The sequence below is a fragment of the Meleagris gallopavo genome, chromosome 1, assembly GCF_905368555.1.
Source record: "Meleagris gallopavo chromosome 1, MGAL_WU_HG_1.1, whole genome shotgun sequence".
In the NCBI taxonomy this organism is placed as follows: Eukaryota; Metazoa; Chordata; class Aves; order Galliformes; family Phasianidae; genus Meleagris; species Meleagris gallopavo.
This window is the reverse complement of record NC_139404.1, coordinates 295,443-316,401: the sequence shown is the minus strand read 5'-3', so window position 1 is coordinate 316,401 and position 20,959 is coordinate 295,443. Positions and strand designations below refer to the sequence as shown.

The 20,959-nt window shown below is 50.8% G+C and overlaps 1 protein-coding gene across 9 annotated transcripts in view; it reads left to right on the top strand.

Moving 5' to 3' along the window:
- The window catches only part of SHANK3 (SH3 and multiple ankyrin repeat domains 3), a 306,860-nt gene that overhangs the window by 31,853 nt on the left and 254,048 nt on the right, over nt 1–20,959 (top strand). For all 9 annotated transcript variants that reach the window (XM_085233682.1, XM_085233821.1, XM_085233499.1 and 6 more), the window contains exons 4-5: nt 16,812–17,015; nt 20,037–20,108. In XM_085233682.1, coding sequence (XP_085089808.1) covers nt 16,812–17,015; nt 20,037–20,108 — 276 coding nt within the window. The remainder of the gene's footprint in view (nt 1–16,811; nt 17,016–20,036; nt 20,109–20,959) is intronic.

Genomic DNA, 20,959 nt, shown 5'->3' with positions numbered 1-20,959 from the left:
GTGGTCTTCTGGAAGGCTCAGTTGTAGCTCTGTGCTGGGAGCAAATGTTTGCTCACACTCCAGGTGCTCGCGGAGTGTCCTGTGCTGAGTGCCCTGCCTGGACCAGGTGAGGAGCTGGGGAGCTGCACGTGTTTGTACCATCAGCCTGAAGGTTTTTTGGAAAGAAGACTTGAGGGCAGCCCTCCTCCTCCTGCCTGTGCTTAGAGGGCAAGGGGAATGTAATTGAGCCATAATTCACAGTTACTGGTAAGAAAGCGTTGGATACAGTACGAGCAGCAGCACTGGAACTTCATATTACAGCTATCTCCAGGGGAGATTATTTTCATTAAAATCTGGGTTGATGGAAAATTCGGAGATCAGCTTCATTCTGAATGGATGGGTCTCTGTGGATCCACCCGACAGTGGTTCCCTGCTGCCCCACACTGCTGTGCTCTGCCTGCAGTGCCAGGTGGACACCAGAGTGTTGAGGGTGCCAGCGCCGATGTGCTGAGGGTGCCTGGTACAGATGTGGCCTGGGAGGTGCAGCCCTGAGGACACAGTCACTGCTCCTGCCCCACTCCCACCCCTGCCCTGGTGTTGGCACAGCGCCTGCGGGACCTCAGGAGCAGCCCTGACTTTTTAAAGCACCTCTGAAAACTTTCCTGCTGCACTTTCCCACTCGGGGTTCTCCTTTGCTGTTGGCAGCTGCGCCTCTGCTCGTGGATTCCTTCTGGGTTCATCTGAGCCATACGTGTGGAGTGAGCGCAGAGCTGTGGGTCTGCTGCCCATGGACAGTCCCCTGCCCCACTCCCATCTCCCAGGGGCACACTGCTCACTCTCAGATGGCACTTTTGCAGCTACCCACAGCCTGGCCCCCAACCCAGCACCCCGTGTTGCTGCCAGCCCCCCCGGCTCCAAACCGCCCCGTGCAGCACAGTGGATGTGATGGCAGTGGGCAGAGCGGGGCAGGGGGTGATAACCACAGATCCGTAACGTTCCAACTTGGATTCACAGCATCTCCCCCAGGAGCTCATTCTGGGGAGGGCTTCTGGCTTTGCTTCCGTCTCTTTCTCCACATTGTGTCACACATTTTCTTTCTAGAACTTCTCCATCATCTCCTTTTTGTCAGGGGCCTCAGGAGGATCTCATGACTCCTACAGCTCCTGAAAGGAGGTTGTGGTGAGAGGGTTCAGCTGGGGATCCCAGGGAGCAGAGAGAGGATGAGGGGGGATGGGCTCAGGGTGCAATGGGGAGGGTGAGGCTGGAGCTCGGGAACAATCTGTGCTCCAAAGAGCGGTCAGCACTGCACAGAGCAGTGGGGAGTCCCCATCCCTGGGGTGTTCAATGACCCCCATTGGGATGGAGCACCACAGCTCTGGGCAAACCCAGCACCGATCCAGCCCACTCAGTTGCTGTGGCCATGGGGTGGTGCCCAGGGCACGAGATGTGGGTATCTTGGCAGTCCCAGCTCCCCAGAGCACCTCCTGCACCGTGGAGCTCCGTGCCACATCCATCGTTCCCCATTCCTGGGACCTGCAGTCTCTGCACCGCGGGGGATTTGTTCTCAACGTGGTTTATGAGGATTCCTCATCTGGGAGGGAGCGCCGTGGGTTTTATTCACCCAAATCCACTTTACATGGTAAGCAAGCTCAGAGCGAGAACATGAGGTTTATGCCAGGAGAAGAAAAAGGTAAATCCGAGATTACAAAGTCAGCAGTGCAGTTACAAAGGAAATAACACAGCAGAGATTTGCAGTGCATCTATCTCGCATTCTCTTTGCCTTTGAGCTGCAGGCAGCTGAGCTCCTGCCTGGAAGCGTTCTGCATCCACGCTCCTTGTGTGCAGCACCTTCTGACGCAGAAACCTGGTTTCTGGTTTGTATTTCTTTCCCAATTATCTCATATATATCCGTAGATAAAATTCCAAAGCTCGTCCTGCACCCATTCTCTGCCACTGATGGGACCTCCTGACATCACCACCTTGCCTCTTGTTGCTGGTTTCCTTATAGGGAAGCCCAGCAGAAGGGCGGTCTGTGAAGATGTGGTGCTGAGTGCTGTCAGTCCCAGGGACAGCAAGGGGCTCTGGAGCAGCGCTCCCTTCTCTGGCTGACAAATGGAGATGTTGTCTTCCACTGAACTGGAGCTGAGCCCATTGGCTACTGGGGAGGGAGGGATGCCCTGTGGACGTGAGGAGGGGTTGTGGGCTGCTGAGCCTGTGATGGATGGGGGGCGGCTCAGCTGTGCCCCCTGCACTGCCCACCCCCTGGTTCCAGCACCTGGGGCTGTGAGTTAGGGAGGTTTGGAGTCCTGAGGAGTGGGGGTAAGCACAGGTGGGAGAGTGCTTTGCAGTCCCTGTTGCTGGCTCACAGTTGTGCTCAACGAAGAGTGAATTGTAGAATCATAGAAGGATTCAGGTTGAAAGGACATTTAAGATAATCGAGTTCCAACCCTTGTGCTATAGGCAGGGTCACCTCCCACTGGAATCACAGAGTCACAGAATCACAGAACCACAAGGGTTGGAAGGGACTTCAAGAGATCATTGAGCCCAACCTCTGCTAAAGCAGTTCCCTACAATAGGTCACAATGGTGGGTGTCCAGATGGGCCTTGAATATCCCCACAGAAGGAGACTCCACCACCTCTGTGTGCAGCCTGTGCCACTGCTCTGTCACCCTGACGGAAAGCAGCTCTTCTGCATCTTAGTACAGAACTTCCTATGTTCCAGTGTGAGGCCGTTGCTCCTTGTCCTACGGCTGCACACCACCGAGAGGAGCCTGGCCTCATCCGTGTGCCTCCACCTCTCTTTAGAGATTTAGGAACATCATCCTCCATGATCCCCTCTCAACCTCCTTTTCCCCAGGCTGAACAGCCCCAGGTCTCTCAGCCTTTCCTCAGCACGAGATGCTCCAGGCCCTTCATCCTCTTTGTGGCCCTCCGCTGGACTCCTTCCAGGAGATCCCCCTCCTTTTGGAACTGGGGAGCCCATTATTCTAAATGTGGCCTCACCGGGGCAGAGCAGAGCGGGGGATCACCTCCCTTGTCCTCTTTTAATGCACCCCAGGATCCCATTGGCCTTCTTGGCCACCAGGGCACACCGCTGGCTCATGGCCAACCGTTGCCCACCAGGACCCGCAGGTCCTTCTCTGCAGAGCTCCTCTCCAGCAGCTCCTGCCCCAGCCTGCGCTGATGCCTGCAGTTATCCATCCCCAGGTGCAAGACTCTACGCTTGCTCTTGTTAAACCTCATCAGGTTCCTCCCTGCCCAGCTCTCCTGTCTGTCCAGGTCTTGTTGAATGGTAGCACAGCCTTCAGAAGAAAGAACTGTAGTTCCCATTGCTTTGGGATGGGACCTATGCAGTCAGTGAATGCTCTGAGCTCCCCTTGAGCGCTGCAGGACCCTGCAGGTTCCCCTGGGGCCCCGATGGAGCTGGTGGGGCTCAGATGGTGAATGGAAGCTGGGATGGAGGAGCAGGCAGTAGCTGCTGGTAGCTGAGGGCAGGGAACCCTACTACTTTTCCTTACAGCTTTGTAGCAACCTTAATGGCTGTGCTGGTTTATGGATGTGTGATTGTGAGAGACACCAGTACACATGTATGGTGATGGCCGGGATTTCCTTTGGGTGTCTGCATGCCAGGTTGAGATGAACACATGTAGACACAAATTTCCCAGCCTGCAAATGTTCTCATTTCTGTTTTCCTGATCAAGTTACATCACAGTGTATTCTTTGTTTTTTCTCCCCAGATAAGATGTTGCATAAAAAAGGACCTGCAGGAACATTAATATGCTTTTACTAATAGAGCTATAAATCATTTATCTCTGTAATTGTGCACTGCTGCATCGATCCATTACAGTAATTGTTGTGTTCAGTGTTTGTGTTGCTAACCTTTCCTTCTGTGGCTCGCTTCAGGTTACCTATTAAGTATGAGCAGGTTTCTACATTCCATTCATTCTTTTGGTATTTTTTCCTTCACACTGAAGTGTCCTAAAACAAATTCATCATTTTAAATGCATTTACTGCTGTCGTTGGGGGGTGCAGTGCCTTTGTAAGGTGGCTCCAAATCCAAGAACTGTAGCAATTAGAAGATCCTGTTCCAGCCTATGTATCATGTTGATAATCCAGCCTAGCACTGATGCCCTAGGAAAGCTTTGCTGTGCTCACAGCTGCTGCAGTGACCACACGATTGCTGCTGCAGGAGGGAGCATCTCGGTCCTGCGGGGTCACTGGGGCCCTCGCAGTGCTCCTGCGATGGGGTCTGTCCTTGTGAGTCTGGAATAGGGATTCTGGGCTGTGCATAGGATGGTTGGGGTGGAAGGGACCTCATTGGTCACAGAGCCATAGAACAGTTGGGGTGGAAGTGCCCTTATGGATCACAGAGCTGTAAGATGGTTGGGGTGGAAGTGAACTTATGGGTCAGAGAGCGGTAGGGTGGATGGAGTGGAAGTGATCTTACAGATCACAGAGCCATAGGACAGTAGGCAGAAGTGACCTTATGGTTCACAGAGCTGTAGGGCAGTTAGGGTGGAAGGGACCTTATGGGTCACAGAGCCATGGGACGATGGGTTGGAAGCAATCATACAGATCACGGAGGGCCTTACAGGTCTATGGCCTTACAGGTCATAGGGCCATAGATTGGTTGGTTGGAAGGCAACCCCCAACCCCCCCGCCCCACCCCTGCTGTGAGCTGTGTGCCCCCCAGCTCAGGCTGCCCAGCATCCCATCCATGGCCTCGGGCTCCTCTGAGGATGGGGCACCCACAGCTCTGGGCAGCGGTGCCTCACTGCCCCAAAATGTTTTCCAATTATCTAACCTAAATCTTCTCTCTATAAGCTCTTGCCTCGTTGCTGGCCTTGCCCAGACCGAGCTGGCAGCTCACACTGCAGTTTGTTCTTTTCCCCAGAATTGCTGCAGGGGTTTACCAGCAGCTCGGGTGAAATGATGTTTCTTCCCTCTATTTGCGCTTGTTTGTTGTGGCACAGATTGATTTTGGGGCTGGTGTTCAAGGTGAGCAGAACTGGAGTTGGAGGGGGTGACATCTCTTCCCCTTTTTGAGATCTAACAGAGGGTGTTTTTCTACATTTCTTTCTTTGCCTCCTCTTACCCATTATTGCTGGCAAATGTATTTCTAATTTGCTGTCTCACCTGTAGGTCGTTATCAAGCCTTGTGTGTGTGCAGTTGCTCTCCTTTGCTGAGGATGTGTGCGGGGAGTTTTACAAAACAGGATTCATCTTCGTTGGATCTCACTGTCTGCAGACGTCACACCTTGTAGTACACATCTGGCCTTAGTTCGGATGCACCCTTTATTAGCAGCATCTTATTTCCTTTCATACCTTTGTTGTTAGATTGACCCCAGGTGCCTCTCAGCCTCATTCCTCCACTGAAGGCTTTGGTGTTATTTGCCATTGTTGCTCTATTGGTCGAGGGCTGAGGAACCGCGTGATGGTGGCACATCCAGCACAATTCTGAGAAACTCAAATCGTGCAAACGAAATCCACGAACCAATACTGAATGCTGCTTCTAAAGCGTGCCGTTGCCTCCACTCTCATGACCTGGGAACGCTGCAGTTCCCACCACGAAGAAGTCTTCTCAGCCTGGGGGATGTCATGCTGTTCCCGAAAACACAAGCTCTAGTAAAGCAGTTCTGCAGCTGCTTTTGGCAGTTCTGCTGTAGAGCACTGATTCTCTAAATGTGTCCTGACTTTCACAGGTCATTGGCATCGTTAAAGGCCTGGCTGTTAATTAAACCGCTAACCCAACAAAATCGCCCTCCCTGCTGCTGATTGGCCCTTCCTCAGTGCTGGTTTATTGATAGCAATTTGTGCTTTTTTGTACCACTGCTTTACAAAATCGACGTGCAGAGCTGACGGCGAGCTGCTGATGTGGGGCTGGGAGGGAGAGGTGCTGGAATGGGGCTGAGGATCATGTGCTGATATGGGGACGATGCGGTGGGTACCAGCAGGATGGATGGAACCTCAAGGATCACGAAGCTCCAACCCCCCTGTGCCATGCAGGGCCACCAACCTCCCCATCTCACAGCAGCCCAGGCTGCCCAGGGCCCCATCCAACCTGGCCTTGAACACCTCCAGGGATGGACGGGGATCCACAGCCTCTCTGGGCAGCTGTTCCAGCACCTCCCCACTCTCACAGCAAACAACTTCCCCCTGACAGCCAGCTGAAATCTGCCCTCCCTCACCTTCCAACCATTCCCCCGTCCTGCTGTTCTCTCCCCTTTCCAAGAGCTGACTCCCCTCCTGTCTGCAGGCTCCCTTGAGGTCCTGCAGGCTGCACTGAGGTCACCCCGCAGCTTCTCTTCTCCAGGCTGAATGATGCTCATCAGTGATGCTGACGACAGCTCTGCACATTTTTCTTAGGATTTTCGAGGTTTGGTCAGTTGATGTCCTTGCTTTAGGTTGCATTAGGCCAGCATGAATGTATGGATGAGATTTTTCAGTCGATTCTTTTCTTGCTCTCTCGGACACGAAGAAGTGGCAGCGGCCCTGTAGCAGTTGGACCATTTTGGAGCACTGTGCATCCCCAGACTGAGTTGTGGAGTGATGCTCAGTGCTTCTCTCTTTCTTCGCTGGGTTGGCTTAGAGTTTCTCACACTTCCTGCGCCGCTGTGACCGAAGTAATTGCATGCTGCCTCAGGGTCTTTTTCTGTGGAGAGCGTGATATAAATTTCCTTATGGACCCAAAGGAATCTGAGGTGTTTAAATGCAGCAGCCTGCAAAACCCGCAGTTGCTGATGGAAGAGAAATGCTAATTTTTGAACTGGGGAAGGTCCGGAAGTAAAGCAGTCAATATAGGCCCTCCTAATACTATTTAACTTGCTATTAACTTTAGCTGATTTGACAGCTCAGTGCGGCAGAATTTTTATTGAAAACACGGCAATATTGTAGAAGTTGTCATGTGCAAACCTCGAGGCTGTGGTTGCCTGGGAACTGCCAAGCGTTGGGCTGCTGCTGGGAGGCTGCCAAGGCTCAGATACTGCTGGAATCGATCAACGGAGGAGTGGTTCACCAATTTATCAGTGTTGTCATTACTCTTTTTTAATTAAAAGCCACCGAGCAGAGGAGCGTGACTCCTCCAACGCCGGCTCTGCCTGTGACTGCGTGTCCCTGCTCACCGGGACACGGCCTCAATCAAGGAGGGGACCGGAGGGAGCAGCCCTTTGCTCAGCCTGAGGGGAGGTGGGAGGGTCCCCGGGACCCCCAGCGTGGCATCCCCGCTCCTGACACCTCCACCTGCACCTCTGGGCAGCGCCAGGAGAGGGGTTGGTAGCGGAGACGAGGAAACAAAGTGGAGGAACCGCGTGAAGCGTTGGGGAGGTTTCACAAGAGAATGGATCAGCGGGTGAGTGCTGGAGGAAATTGATTTGCAAGAACAAAGCAGTGGGTGATTATTGAAGGAATTTTGGGTAGGTGAGTAGGTAGCACTAACGTGTGTTTTCTTTTCACTCAAAACAGTTATTAAAGCAGGGAAAAGCGATTGGTGAGAAGGAGGTGTTGACGCTAAAGCTTTCGCTAAGGATGTCTTCAATGTGAAAGTTAACGACCAACAAACTGATATGTGGTATAGTAACTATACTGTTATTCAAAACCAGGGAAATTAAACAGCTGGAAAACAATTTCTGATAAGATTTAACCATTGCATTTCCAGAAGTTCACATCTCCCTAGTCTGTTTCCATTCTATAATAAAAGAGAATGGATGTCAGAGAGATAACTGAGAGGATTTATCAAGACTACAGAGGAGTTGGATGGAAACACCTTTGGAATGTCTTTACAAGTTGCCTGGGGACACAAGAAGAGCTGCAGTGCCCTGAATGCCTAGCAAAGAGATTGGCTCAGGAAAAGCATGACTCAGTGATGAATTCCTGCCTTCAGGGGAGTTTGGCAGGAAGGAAAGTACCTCAAAGTTTGTAACTTTCCTCAGAATGTTGGTGGTTTGAAGAGGACACGTGCCAGAGGGCTGAAGCAAAGGGTGTGCACACAGGAACATCCACCCAGAGAACTGCCCCAGCCTACGACAGCAGTTGGCCCAAGGCCTGGGTGCACATGGTAATCCCCTGGAATCCTTCAGGAAATCATAGTGTACGTTTTGAGTGCTCTTAGTGCTTGCATCAAGGATAAGGAAAAGGAGCTGTGGTGAGGCTGACCAATGTCCCCTTCCCTTTGTTGGAGGGAAGGTGGTGGAGCAGATTCTGATGGAAGCCTCATCCAGGCACATGAAGGTCAGGAGGTGACTGGGAACAGCTAGCATGGATTTGCCAAGGATAAATCATGCCCAACCAACCCGTTTGCTTTATCCATTGGGATGGGTGATGCTTGAAGAGGAGAGCACAGGAAACGTCCACATAGAACTTGAGGAGGTTTTCAGCGTGCTCTCCTCTGTGTGTTCTCCCGTAACATCCTTATTGCAAAATAGGACTGAGATGGTTTGGATGGTTGGAGGACAAGGTTGGTGGACAGCTGGCTGGACTTAAAGGCTTAAAGGGTGTCCAATGGCCATACAAAGCCCATCTGGTGGCTGCTTAGGAGCTCGTTCCTCAGGAATGGATATGAAAGCTTACACCACATGTATCTTCTTACCAGCAGCAGCTCCAGCCTGTCTAGGAGCAGTCAGCAGGCTGAGGGCCAGGCTGTTCCTCAGAGGAGTCTCCACCAGCTGCAGGAATGGCCTTAAGGGCTGGCAGGGGCAAATCCTGCCCATGGGCTGCAGCACTGCTATGGAATGTAATGGGGTAGGGCAGGATGGGTGACTAGACAGCAGGTTTCTTGGCAGGAAAGGCCGAGGGACCCCAGGAACCCCCTGACTCAGCACTGGCAGTGCCTTTGGCAGTGAAGGCTGAGCACACCGTGGGTGGCAATGGCTGGTGGTAGTCAGTGTGCAATGGTGGGGATGGCTTCCACCACCCAGCACTGGTGAGACCCATACAGATAGTGGGGTCACCAGCCCAGAGCAGGCATTACTGTAGCCCAGAAGGTTCCACAGAGTCCCTGGGATAGTTGGAACTGAGGTTCAGGAGACAGGAGGAAAGGCCGAGAGTAAAGTTTGCTCAGACCAGAGTGGAAGACAGAAGGAAGACTGTACTGCCATCTGCAACTGCCTAACGGAGTGGGGAGAGGTGATGGAGGTGGGCTCCTCTGGGAGTGACATGATGGAACAAGAGGGCCAAGCTATGGCCAGAGACATCCTCCTCTGTGGCCTTCCTTCATTGCAGGGAAGTGGTCTGGAGCCTCGAGAATTCACGAAGTCTCTGTCCTTGGAGGTGCTTGGCCAATGCTGTGCAGCCTTTAGCTGGTCTCCCCTGCTCAGAGCAGGACCAGCTTTCCCCAGAGCCCTCCACTGGTGTCAGTCTGTGACTCCCCGCTATGAGCCTCCTTGGGTGAACCCATGCAGGGTTGTAAAGAAATACCCATTCTGGGTTTAGAATGGCCGATGACAATGGCAGAAAAACTCTGTCAATTTGTCTGATTATCCTCCTGAGCTTTGTTTTAAAAGACTTTACTGTTGGGGAGTAGAAGTTAGTGTAAGTTGACAGAACTGCTGCAGTCGTAACTAATAAGGTGGATGTGCAAGTGTCTTGGAGTCATAGGGATGAAGAAACAGGATCCACCCACAAAATCAGCCTAGTTGTAGATACCTGGAGGCAGAACTGTGGTAGGTTAATGCGAAATGAGGGAAGTTGTAACTTGGAAGAAAAGAGTGGTATTAAGCTGTAAACTAAGAGATAGTGTTGCAATTAGAGTCAGATCTGGGTAGGGTGCCCTGACTGGGGTAAGCCAAACAACCGGTGATGCACGCAGTGCTGATTTGTGGTTATGACTACACGAGTGGTGGTACCTGGGAGACCAATTTGGAGTCGATTGCCAGAACCCCGCGGCATGCCATAGAGCAGATCAGCATGAGTGTGTCTAATGAAGATGTCGTATCTGTCTCCTTGTCTTGCTGTGTTTGCATCAATTCCCAAGGAAATAATACCTGTTTCTATTTTCCATGCCACTTTTGGTTTTGTCGCATTCCATCTCAGTGTTCTTTTTCCCACGCTGGGGACTCTTGTCTATTTAGTTGAGCTTCACATGGATGCTGCTCCAGGCCTTTGGTCGTCCTGCCCTCCTTTATCCACACTTTTCCCATTCTGGCACAGCTAGGGCTGCACACACATTGAGGACATGGGCGTACCACTGTGCAGTGGTGCTTTCTGCTTCTTTGGCAGTACTCCCTGCCTCTTTCTGCAGTCCTTTCCCCTCATACTCCTGCTTCAACAAATGTTGTTTTAGAGTTGTTAGAGGCTGCATCCCTACCTCACCACTCTTTTTTTTTTAATGCTAACGTGGAGTGAGCTAGAGCTGTGCTCTTCAAAATAAAGAATGTTCTAATTCATTCAAATGCAGAGTTCTACAGGTAGCTAATTCCAGACCTAGAAAACAAGAAGATGTGAATTGGGAAGAACATGGGGTTTGGCTGTCAGAGTGAGGTGGAGTGGTCAAAGCAAACTGAACCCAAAGGGCCATGCGCTTTAAAGGAAACTGCTAGTGCAATGCATGGAGATAGAAGCAAGCGGACAGTGAGTCAAGGACAGTATTTTGTAGCTGTAAGTGACAGCTGGGAGACAGATGCTGGAATATTGCCTCTGGCTCTGAATTCTGCTCTTTAAAAAGTATATTCAAAATTAAAGAGGATGCTGAAAAGAGCAACAAAAAGGATTTGAGATCTGGAGAAAATGCATTACACTTTGTGAAGGTCAATCTCTTCAGTGCACCCTAAACAAGACTGAGAGGTGACTGTTAAATGGAGGCTGGAGCACAGCAAGGAGCTGAGTACTGAACAGCTGCTCAGTATCACAGAGAAAGATATAGAGAGAAGGAATGATTGAATGTTTAAACAAAGGGAATGAAGTGAGAAGACATACCTTTTATCGAGGATGAGTATTTGGCTTGTGAACTTATCCAAGGAGGGAGCATGTTTTCCACTGTGTGTGTTTTTGGGCTTTTTTCTTTTTTTTCTTTTCTAAGACCCAAATGGGATGGATTTCAGCTCACTATGGGAGTTAATGGTTGACTCTTGGTCTGAGCATAGTGGTGCATTGCTCAGACTGGACAATCTGACAGGCCTTCGTAGCATTTGCTGAATCAGAGAACATCTTGCCCATGTGCTCCTAAGGCAACAGCAGTGTGCTGTTTTCATTGGTTTCACCAATTTTCCAGCCAAACTTGATTTCTTTCACTCTTTTATACTGAAAAGTTCTTTACCTCTTCTGAATGTGTTCATTAGATGCAGCACTTCGGGACGGGGTTAGTAGGCAGTTAGTGGGCATAGTGGGGATGGGTTGGGGTTGGACTTGGTTGTGACCCTTAGAAGTCTTTTCCATCATCAGTGACTTTATGATAAGGGCTTTTCTACAAAACTATAGTTTCTCTGTGTTGATGCTGAGTGAACAGAAGATCCTGTGCACCCTTCTGAAGAAGCAGCTAAAATTTCCATGGCATTTGCCAGCGTTAAGTCAAGCTAAAGTTTCTCGGATCCTCATTTTCCTACTGCTCACACGTTAGATGGTGGTTGCTGATTGTTTTCTTTTTGGTGTGGTTGTGACAGTACAGTGACATGCTGGAATCAGTTCCGGGTCTCTGAAGGAAATCACCACCTCTTTAATCCATGTTGAGCTCTTTGTTTGGGCCTGTGATTGAATCAAACTGATCACAAACTTTTTGCATTTCCTTTGCCCCATGTTTTCTAAACAGAGTTCAGCAGTTGGTTGAAGTGGGATGGCAATGGTGCTCTTCAGCACCTTGCAGGTGGTTGACAGGAAAGCTGTTGCAGCTCTGTCTTGCCAGAGCCACTCACTTGGAGTTAGCAGGTGCTGAATCTCTTCAAGCATTCATTTCAAGGTGCATTTGTATCAGAGGCAGCTGCTAGACTGAAAGCAGTGAGGAGGGTCTTTAGGTTGGAGGTGGCTGTCACTGTTAGGAGTTGTAATACAAATCTTGGACTCTCATGTCTTTTAAAAAGCATTAACTGGATGGTTTCCTGGCTCAGGCAAGGGATACAGGAGGATGACGCAGCAGTCAACAACGCCCTCTCAGACTGTCTTACAAGCAGCAACTGTTTCGCTGGAAAACCTAGCAAGCCCAAATCCTTTATCTACAGCACGCAACTCTGCAAGAAGGGCTTGTGCATGGCTGCTTTCCTGCTGGGAGCCAAGAGCCTCCCTCCTGCTCATTATCTTGTTTCCTCTTGGTGGGGGCAGCTTCTCCCAGCGTGGTGTTCCAGCACATCAGATGACAAGGCCAGAGCTTTCCTCAGGAGGTGATCTAAGCCCCAAAATTCTCATTGTTTTGCCAGTATACACAGCTTGTTCTGTAAGCTTGTCCCAATCTGCCCACCACCAGCACCCAGTGCACAGGAAACTTGTTCTAGCTTCTCCTGGTGGTTGTTGCTCATCAAGGAGCAAGACTCCTTCCCTCCTTCCCTGTGTTCCTGCAGGAGAACAGCTGCCCAGGAGGACCCTGCAAGGAATTTGTAATCTGCCCCAGGTCACGGGAAGACACCACAGCTGAAACTGCTGCTGAAGGAAAAAGCTTTTGTCTTGGTTTCATCTGGAACCAAGTTTTTTTTTTTTTTTTTTTTTTTTTTTTTAATTAGTTCACAGTGTCTGGTATGATGCTATGTTTTAGCTTTGGGAGCAAAACAGTATTGCTAATACACTGATGTTTCGGTGTTGCTGAGCAGTGCTGCACAGAGCCACAGACATTTCAGCTCCTTGTGCTGCGCTGCAGTGAGGGACTGAGGGGCAACAAGGAGTTGTGTGGAACGGAACCAGCACTCCTGACTCAAACTGGGCACAGGAATGTCCGATGCAATATGGCATCATGTGAGAAAAATACAAAACTGCGGGGAGTTGGCTGGGGGGGCACTGCTCAAGGACAGGCTGGGCATTGGTTGGCAGATGGGGAGCAGCTGTGTCGTGCAGTGCTTGTTCTGTAAATACATATCATCATTACTGTTGTTTTCCTTTTCCATTTTCTGTCTCAGTAAATATTTTTTATCTCAACCCATGAGTTATTTGGGTTTCTCCCCTCCCCTGTCTTCTCTCCCCCCATCCTGGTGGAACGGGGCAGGGAGTGAATGACCACATGTGTGGTGCTGCACTGCTGCCAGGTGAATCCATGGCTGGCTTTGACCAGAACAGAGAAAATAAGTGCACAATTGGGAATACCAAGCATAGTCTGTTAAAGAGAGGCAAGGAGGTCCCCTGGGCTTGTTCTGCATCGTTCCCATAGTGTGGATCAGGCCCTGCACCCAGCCTAGGTCTTGCTCCCAGCCTAGGCCTCTCTCCCAGCCTAGGCCTCACTCCTGACGTAGGCCCCGCTCCCAGCCTAGGCCTTGCTCCCAGCCTAGGCCCCGCTCCCGTACTAGGCCCCACTGCTGGCCTAGGCGCCTCTCCTAGCTTAGACCCCACAACAGGCCCTGCTCCCAGCCTAGGCTCTGCTTCTGGTCCAGGCCCAACTCCAAGCCCAGGCCCTGCATGAGGCCCCAGTCCTGATCTGGGAAGGAGAGGGTGAGGAGGTTCCCTGGGCTTGTACTGCGCCCTTCCCCTGCCATGGCCCAGGCCTCGCCCCCAGCCCAGACCCCACACCAGGCCCTGCTTCTGGTCCAGGCCCCACTCCCGGCTCAGGCTCTGCACCAGGCACTGCAGGCCGCTCTCTGCTCCTGTCATCTTTGTCAGCTTTACCTTTCCTGTTTCTGTTTTTTCCTGAACAGACGGGGCGGACGGGCCCGCACGTGATGCAGAGGTTCTGGGTGTGCTGCCAATTTCAGTATAACAGCCTCCATTGCTCTGTCTCACACCCCAGCATGGGCACGCGTGGCCCTGCTGAAGAACCTGCACATTCCCTCACCTTTGTGTGCCATTTTCCAGCTTGGTTGCAGGGCTGAAGGGACGCTGCCCTGCTTTGGGCAATCTGGCTTATGGCAGCAAGCAGCCATGCTGAAAACACTTGGGAAATAAGAGGGCCTCAGCCTGGGATGAGCTGCACCGCAGCCTCACCTGCGTTCCATCAGCTCCCTGCTCCCTCTGCATCCCCGAGGTTTTACGGCTTTGTCACCATTGTCATTTTGCATGCAGTTGTCGGGGTTGTGCTCTGCTCTGATCTCAAAATGGCAACTCCCATTTTCTAAAGGAACTCTTTCACTTTCTATAGATTCCTCTGCTCTATTGGTTTTTGGCCGCTACGTCTTTCTCCGGGGGCCTCTTTGGGGCCGTTTTTCCATTTTTGCCATATGTTTGCTCAGAGCTTCTGATGTGATATTATGAAATATGTTACCTGCTGCCTGCAAGCACATCACCTTTTCAGCTGCTACTTTTAATTTCCTTTCAATTCTCTCTCATTTTTGTGCACTTTGATGAAAAAATTTTGTCTTCTTTGCTGTTAAGGGGTTGTTCTTTATTGTCCTTATTGCGGGGTGGCTCCTGAATAGATCTTGTCTGTCATCCTGTGCACTGCAGAGGATTGAAGCTGGAGCAATGAGCTCTTTCTTCCTTCAGGAAGGAGTCATCAGTGCTGTCTAAAAGTTGAGGAACTGCATTGTTTTCTTTCAGGACTTGTTCCAAAGGCTTTGATTGTTATGATCAGCACTTATAATTGTACAGCAAACTAAAGTGAGTGGCTTATGCTGCAGTTGCCTGCAGCCTGTGTCCTCAGCACAGGGCGGACTTTGTGGTGCCCTGCGCACTCACCCTGATGCCTCCTGTTCAGCATCCTGCAGGAGAGCAGCACGGGTCTGCAGAACTGCCCTCATGTCCAAGCTTGGTGTTCCCTTTCTGATGGGGCTGGGACGGTACCTGGCTGAATGCCCTCGTTTGAGCAACTGAACCCTTCCTGTTCTGCCAAGGTCAGCCAGGTTCTGCTGTGGAAGCTGCCTGGGCAGTGATGGTGAGAACTGGTGTGTCGCCATGCAACAGGTTAGAGGAACCCTTGCTGCAGTGTCTGCCTGAGCAAAGTGAGCACAGAGCAGCTGTCTGCTGTGGATCCATGCAGGCTTCAGAGCTGAGGCTGCACAGAGAGGTCTCTGCAGCTTGCCAGCAGAGACTGGTGGGATTTGTGTCGTCTGTTGGATTGCTCCTGGAATGACTGTGCTGCATCGTGGAGTGCAAAAAGTGTGTTTAGTTGCAGGAATTCTGGTGGGCTTAGTTCAGTTTAATATGTTTGGTGGTATTTTGAGAAACAGAGCTTTAAGATACACTGAAATAGTAGGATTATGGCCACAAAGGACTGCAGCGTTTTGACCTGACACCAAAGCAGGCGTTTCCTTTTTTTCCAATTTCTGACACTGGTTAACAAAACGTGTTGCAGGATAGAAGCTGTTTTCTCTCCTACGTATGGAATGTTAATACTCTCCGGAATATGTCTGTGCAGTAAAAGTTCAGGATAAGATTCAGTGATCTTTGTTCAGGATGTTCCTTCAACCAAGGCTTGTTATTGTCCACATGTACATGTCTGTAATTTATTTTTTTTCATTAGTCATACAGTTTCATAGTGAAAGGCATCATCCGACAGTGAGGAAGAGTCCTGGAGGCGAAGTAGGAAGGTGTAGACGGTGTTTTTTTATTTAGAGTTCCCAAAAGAATGATGCATATTCTTCTCTTTGGCGTTTCTCGGGTTTTGGGCTCCTGATGTCTCACACCAGCAAGCAGCCGCCTCCTCATTAGCACCTGCTGTAGGACAAGCAATAGTTGATAAGCACACCAACACGCTAATGCGGTCAGCGATGAAATAGATAACGCTGACCTCTGCTTGCAGTACAAATGCATGCTGCCAAGTGCGAGTTATTCTTGCATGAGAAAAATGAGCCGTAACATCAGCTCAGTGTTGCCTCTATTGCACAGTGAGTTTTCTGGGCAATGTGCAGTGCAGCACTGGCTCTCTGCTGCCTCCCACCCTGTGCCTCAGCAAGACCATTTGCTTTTCTCTAGGCAAAGCTGTTTAATTCACAAAACCAAAGAGATGCTACTAAGACTTAAGCAAGCCCTGGGCTCTAGAGCTGGAGATCATAGAATTGTGGAATAACTAAGTCTGGAAAAACCTCTAATGTCATCAAGTCCTATCTCAACCCATCCCCACCATTTTCATTGACCATGTCCCCAAGTGGTTTAGTGAGCATGGTGGTAATGAGTAATGGTAAGACGAGGCTGATGGAAGGAGTGAGGATGTGCAGTTACCTCTGATGCCCGGGGTGAGTGCCAGTCTCCTGGGCTGGGGTGTGTGGTGTGGTGATGGGAGCTCCTGCACCGCAGGTCTGTCAGAGCCCATTGGAAGAGCTTCTGTGTGCATGGCGGGGTGATGATTGGGCTGTGTTTCTGCTTGGGAAGCCAAGCAGGTGTCTGTGGTCAGGCATCAACTCTTCAAAACCTCCATGAACAAAACTACAATTATGTAACCGTCTGACTATGTGCTGGACCTGCCCCTTGGACGCTGTGTGTGTCTCTAGTCTCCTGTTTTGGGAGTGATCATAGAGTCATGAAGATTGGAAAAGACCCCAGAGATCACCAAGTCCAAGAACAAAGGAGGAAAACCAAAGTAATCATAACAAGAAGTCAAGCACCAAAATGCAGACAGTAGGAGCTGGGAGGGAAGCTGAGACCGCTGCTGGGGACCTGCTGTTGTGAGCTGACCTCCGGTGTGCCAGCGTGTCCTCTGATTTTAAATACTTGATTCCCTGCCTCTTCCTCCCCCTCTTTTACCAACTGCAAAGGCGGTGGCGTTCCCCTTCGTCCTCCTGCTCTCTCTGCATCCCTGCAATACGCAGCAGCTCTCATTGCCCTCTGTCTCTCCACAGAAGTGTCTGCGGTTGAATCCGGACGTTCCCGTGTGGGCCTCCAAGCAGCGCATTCTGTGCACCCTCAACCACAGCCTGAAGGATGTGCTCAACTACGGGCTCTTCCAGCCGGCCTTCAATGGCAGAGCAGGGAAGTTCCTGGATGAGGAGCGCCTGCTGCGGGAGTACCCCCTGAATCCCGACACTCCCGTCCCCTACCTGGAGGTAGCTGTCTTTTTTAATATATGTATTTATAAATATATACGTGTGTGTGTACCTACGTACATCTATAGGTATGTATACACACATATGTATGTGCACAAGTACATAGGAATCATCCCATCCCTTCCTCTATAGTCTCTAAAAGCAGCACAGAAATTAAGCCCCCTCTCACCCGCCCCTATTTCCCCCCATTTCTCATCAGGACGAGGTGCAGAGATTTCTGTGGGTGTGTGTTTACTCACAGAGAATCCGTCGAGGGAAAGCTCAGGCGAACGCCTCTGAGCTCCAGTTTTAGCTGCTCATGGCTCTGCCTGGTGGAGCTCTGTGATGTTGGCTGTGGCCCTGAGGGTCTGATTTTGCCTCCTGAACTCGCTGGCCACATCTCCTTCTTCTTATACTGGCAGATAACTGCCGTGGGGAATTGGAGTTAGGGAGGGAAAGCTGTAGGTACAGAGGGAAAAGCACAGGAAGGAAATTTCCAATTTTGTTGGAAATAAGGCTGAACGGGTTGAGTTTGATGTTTTTAATTTTACATTTACTTTCATAGAATGATAGTACCCTAGAAAGGCCTGGGTTGAAGAGGACCACAGTGCTCACCTGGTTCCAACCCCCTGCTGTGTGCAGGTCGCCAACCAGCAGCCCAGGCTGCCCAGAGCCACATCCAGCCTGGCCTTGAATGCCTCCAGGGATGGGGCATCCACAACCCCCTTGGGCAACCTGTTCCAGTGCCTCACCACCCTCTGGGTGAGGGTTTCTTCTTTAAATTTAATTCACAATTACTGTGAATTTTGGAAGGGAACACTGTGCTTTGACAGCAGTGACCATTCCTATACAGACCTCATTCACGTAATGAGCGTGGACAATAAATGCTAGGTTTCATTCTATATTATATTCCTTTCCAGAACATTAACTGGGACAGAAATGAATGGAATTCCTCTGTACTGACATTCAGTACAGATTTTGGTCTGGGGCTGAGAGGACTGTGTATCACAGGGTGACCAGGAGCAGTTTGTGGGCTCCATTGACTCCCCACCGGCTGTATGGAGCTTTGATTACCTGCAGGCAGACCTCTGGTTCAGGGATCCTGTGCTATAATTTACCCTCAGAGCCTACTTAGGAAGCATTACACACTTAAGCTGTATGAGCTCTTACAAATGCAAGCGTGAATGCTGTTATTATAACTAATCCCAACTAATTTGGAAAGAAAATACTGCACAGTTTCTTAGTAAACTAATGTCAAATATAAACTAAAACATTTGCAACACCATGAGTTATGCTTGCAAATAAATCTATGAGGTAGTCAGTTCCTCAATGTTCCTCGCATAGGCTTTCGTCCTTTGTTTTGTATGGTTCAGCATAATGTCCACACTTAATATCTCAGTGCACACATCTAAAAGCAGACCTGACGTGGATATTTGTCATGGATCATTTCAAGTCTTCCTAACCTGATAAGAATGGCAGCTGAGCACATGAAAATCATGTTGGAAAACCAAAAGTCCGGAATCCGTTTACAGGGCACCGATCCCACGCTGCTCCCGGTGAGGTTTCCTGAGCCATAAGATAAACGAGCCTCAGGGCTGCATGCAGAGGTGACCAGATTGATGTGGGTTTGTGCAGAGTGACAAAACATTACGGAGTGACACAGAGAGACTTCAGGCAGTGCTTCCTGCCCGGCGATGCTCGGGGTGCAGGGCTGACTGCTGATGCTGTGCAGAAGCTCAGAGCAGCTGATGGTGCCACACAGCTCCGCTCTCCTCTGATGCAGTTTTGCCTTGCCCCTGGGTGGCACTGTGTGCTGTCACATCAGAGTGACACAGCTGCCTTCCCCATCTGACCCGCTGTGCAGCTGGGATTGGAGCTGCTTGCACCCCAATGTGGTGTGGGGGCGAAGAGGAACCCTGGCAGCACCTGCAAGGGGCCAACACCTGTATGTCAGTGGGCTGGGCAGCTTTTAGCTGGGAATGAATGAAAAAAGTGGTGTGAGGACACGTCTGCCCAGGATCTCTTGTTTATAACGAGTTCTGGAACCCAAGGGCAGCTGCAGCAGGCTGAAAATGAGGTAATGTATTGCCAGCATTCAAAAGTAACTCCAGCCCAAAGATAACTTGGTGTCAGTTCCAGCTGAAATAATGGGATGCTGGCGACAGATGAAGTTCATAACAGTTCACAATCTCAGAATGCAATTGAAAAAGATCTAATCAAATCCAAACTCTTTAAGGAGATCATAATTCTGCCCTATGAAGATGGCTGCACAAAGGCAGCAGCCACTGGGGAGGACCTGTTTTTGTTCTGTGTGGTGCTCCCATTTGGGATCAGTGCTGTAAGGTGTCTGTAGGACACGTGGATGAGTCTGGGTTGGTTTCTTAGGGACTGATGTCAGACACTCTGTGGGTACCCCATGGTTTGAGTGTAATGTGTGTGAGTTGGGCTCGAGGATCCCCGTGGGTCACTTTTGACTTGAGGTACTCAACAGTTCTATCAATTAAAAATCACTGCTGGCAGAGGGCACAGCAGTGTGGGTGCAGTCATTTGGTACGGGAGCCATCAAAGCACATTCCTAAATTGGACAGGGATGTGGCTGCTTGCAAAGGAGGGGCTCTCATTTCTGAAAACAAAGTTTCTGAAGAAAATTGTCAGTCAAAAAGGCTGTCATGAATTCCCAGTGTGATCATATGGGATCCTGGGATCCTTTGGTGTGTGCCTGATAAACAGCGAGGTGGTTCCAGGAGTGGTTCGGGTGAGGAGATGGACATCAGAGCAGTGTTTGGTCACAGTCAGTACCTGATAGCACACTGAGAAGAGCTGAAACCACACAGACTGATACGAAGAACTGACCAGAGCCTCTTCACTGAGCAAAGCAATGAACGAGGAGAAAAAAAGGTGGAGGAGAGCAGCAGATCCCGTTCTGTTGTGTTCAGATTTAGGCTGAGGGTCTCACTGCAGGACTTCACTGGAACTGCTCCAGAGCAAACTGATGCTGAGTGGGCTTTGTGCATCTCACGTCTGACGTTCTCCCTCTTGCAGTTCCGGTACAAGCGGCGTGTGTACACCCAGGCTTTACTGGATGACAAGCAGTTTGCCAAGCTCCATACCAAGGTAAGGCTGGAGTTGAGCCTGTGAGCTCAGAGCCCTGAGTGCATGCACAGCACCAATGGTCCATGCTGATGGGCAGCGGTCTCTGAGGGCACCAGGACCTGAGGGGGTTCAGCCTTTCTCGCTCGCCGGAGCTCAGATCCCTCCTGTGAGCTGCTGGTGTGGCCAAAGCCGGGGTGGTTTTTGTGCATTTGGTGCAATTGTGTGTGTTGTGGTGGGCACATGGTGGGCACTGCTCCGTTGGAGGTCTGGGTGCCAGCTGTGTGCAGGGCAGTGCAGGGGAGCACACGGAGGGTTGGCTGAAGAGCAGCTTTGTTCTGTTCTGTGCCCTGGGTGGGTGATGGAACGCCCAGGAGCACAATGTGGACACTGAGCAGCCTGCTGTCCTCCCACTCAGGGGCTGCTGCACACCTCCACTGTTGGTCTGCCGCTCCAGGCACCGTGGGCAGCGAGGGAGGAATGTATGAAGGTTAATGGCTGGGGGTGTCCCTGGTGGCACAGCTGGCACTGCGGGGCTGGGGCGGTGGGGGTGATGGGTGCTGTGGGGCTGAGGTGCTGGGAGTGATGGATGCTGGGGTGACAGGCACTGTGGAGCTGGGGCACTGGGGCTGACAGGTGCTGGGCACGCAATGGTTGGGTGGACGCTCTCCTGCGTTGCTCCTTCCCAGCCAGCTGCAGCAGCTCCATGATATCGTTTCTCATCTAAGAAACCAATAGCAATGAGTGTGGAGAGATCTGGACCAGCAGAGGATTTCTGTTGCCACTGATAATTGTTCCCTGAGGCACAGGGCTTGTGGGGATGGTGTTGGTTCCTGGGAGACTGGGGCCAGCAGTGGGCAGGAGGAGCGGGCTGG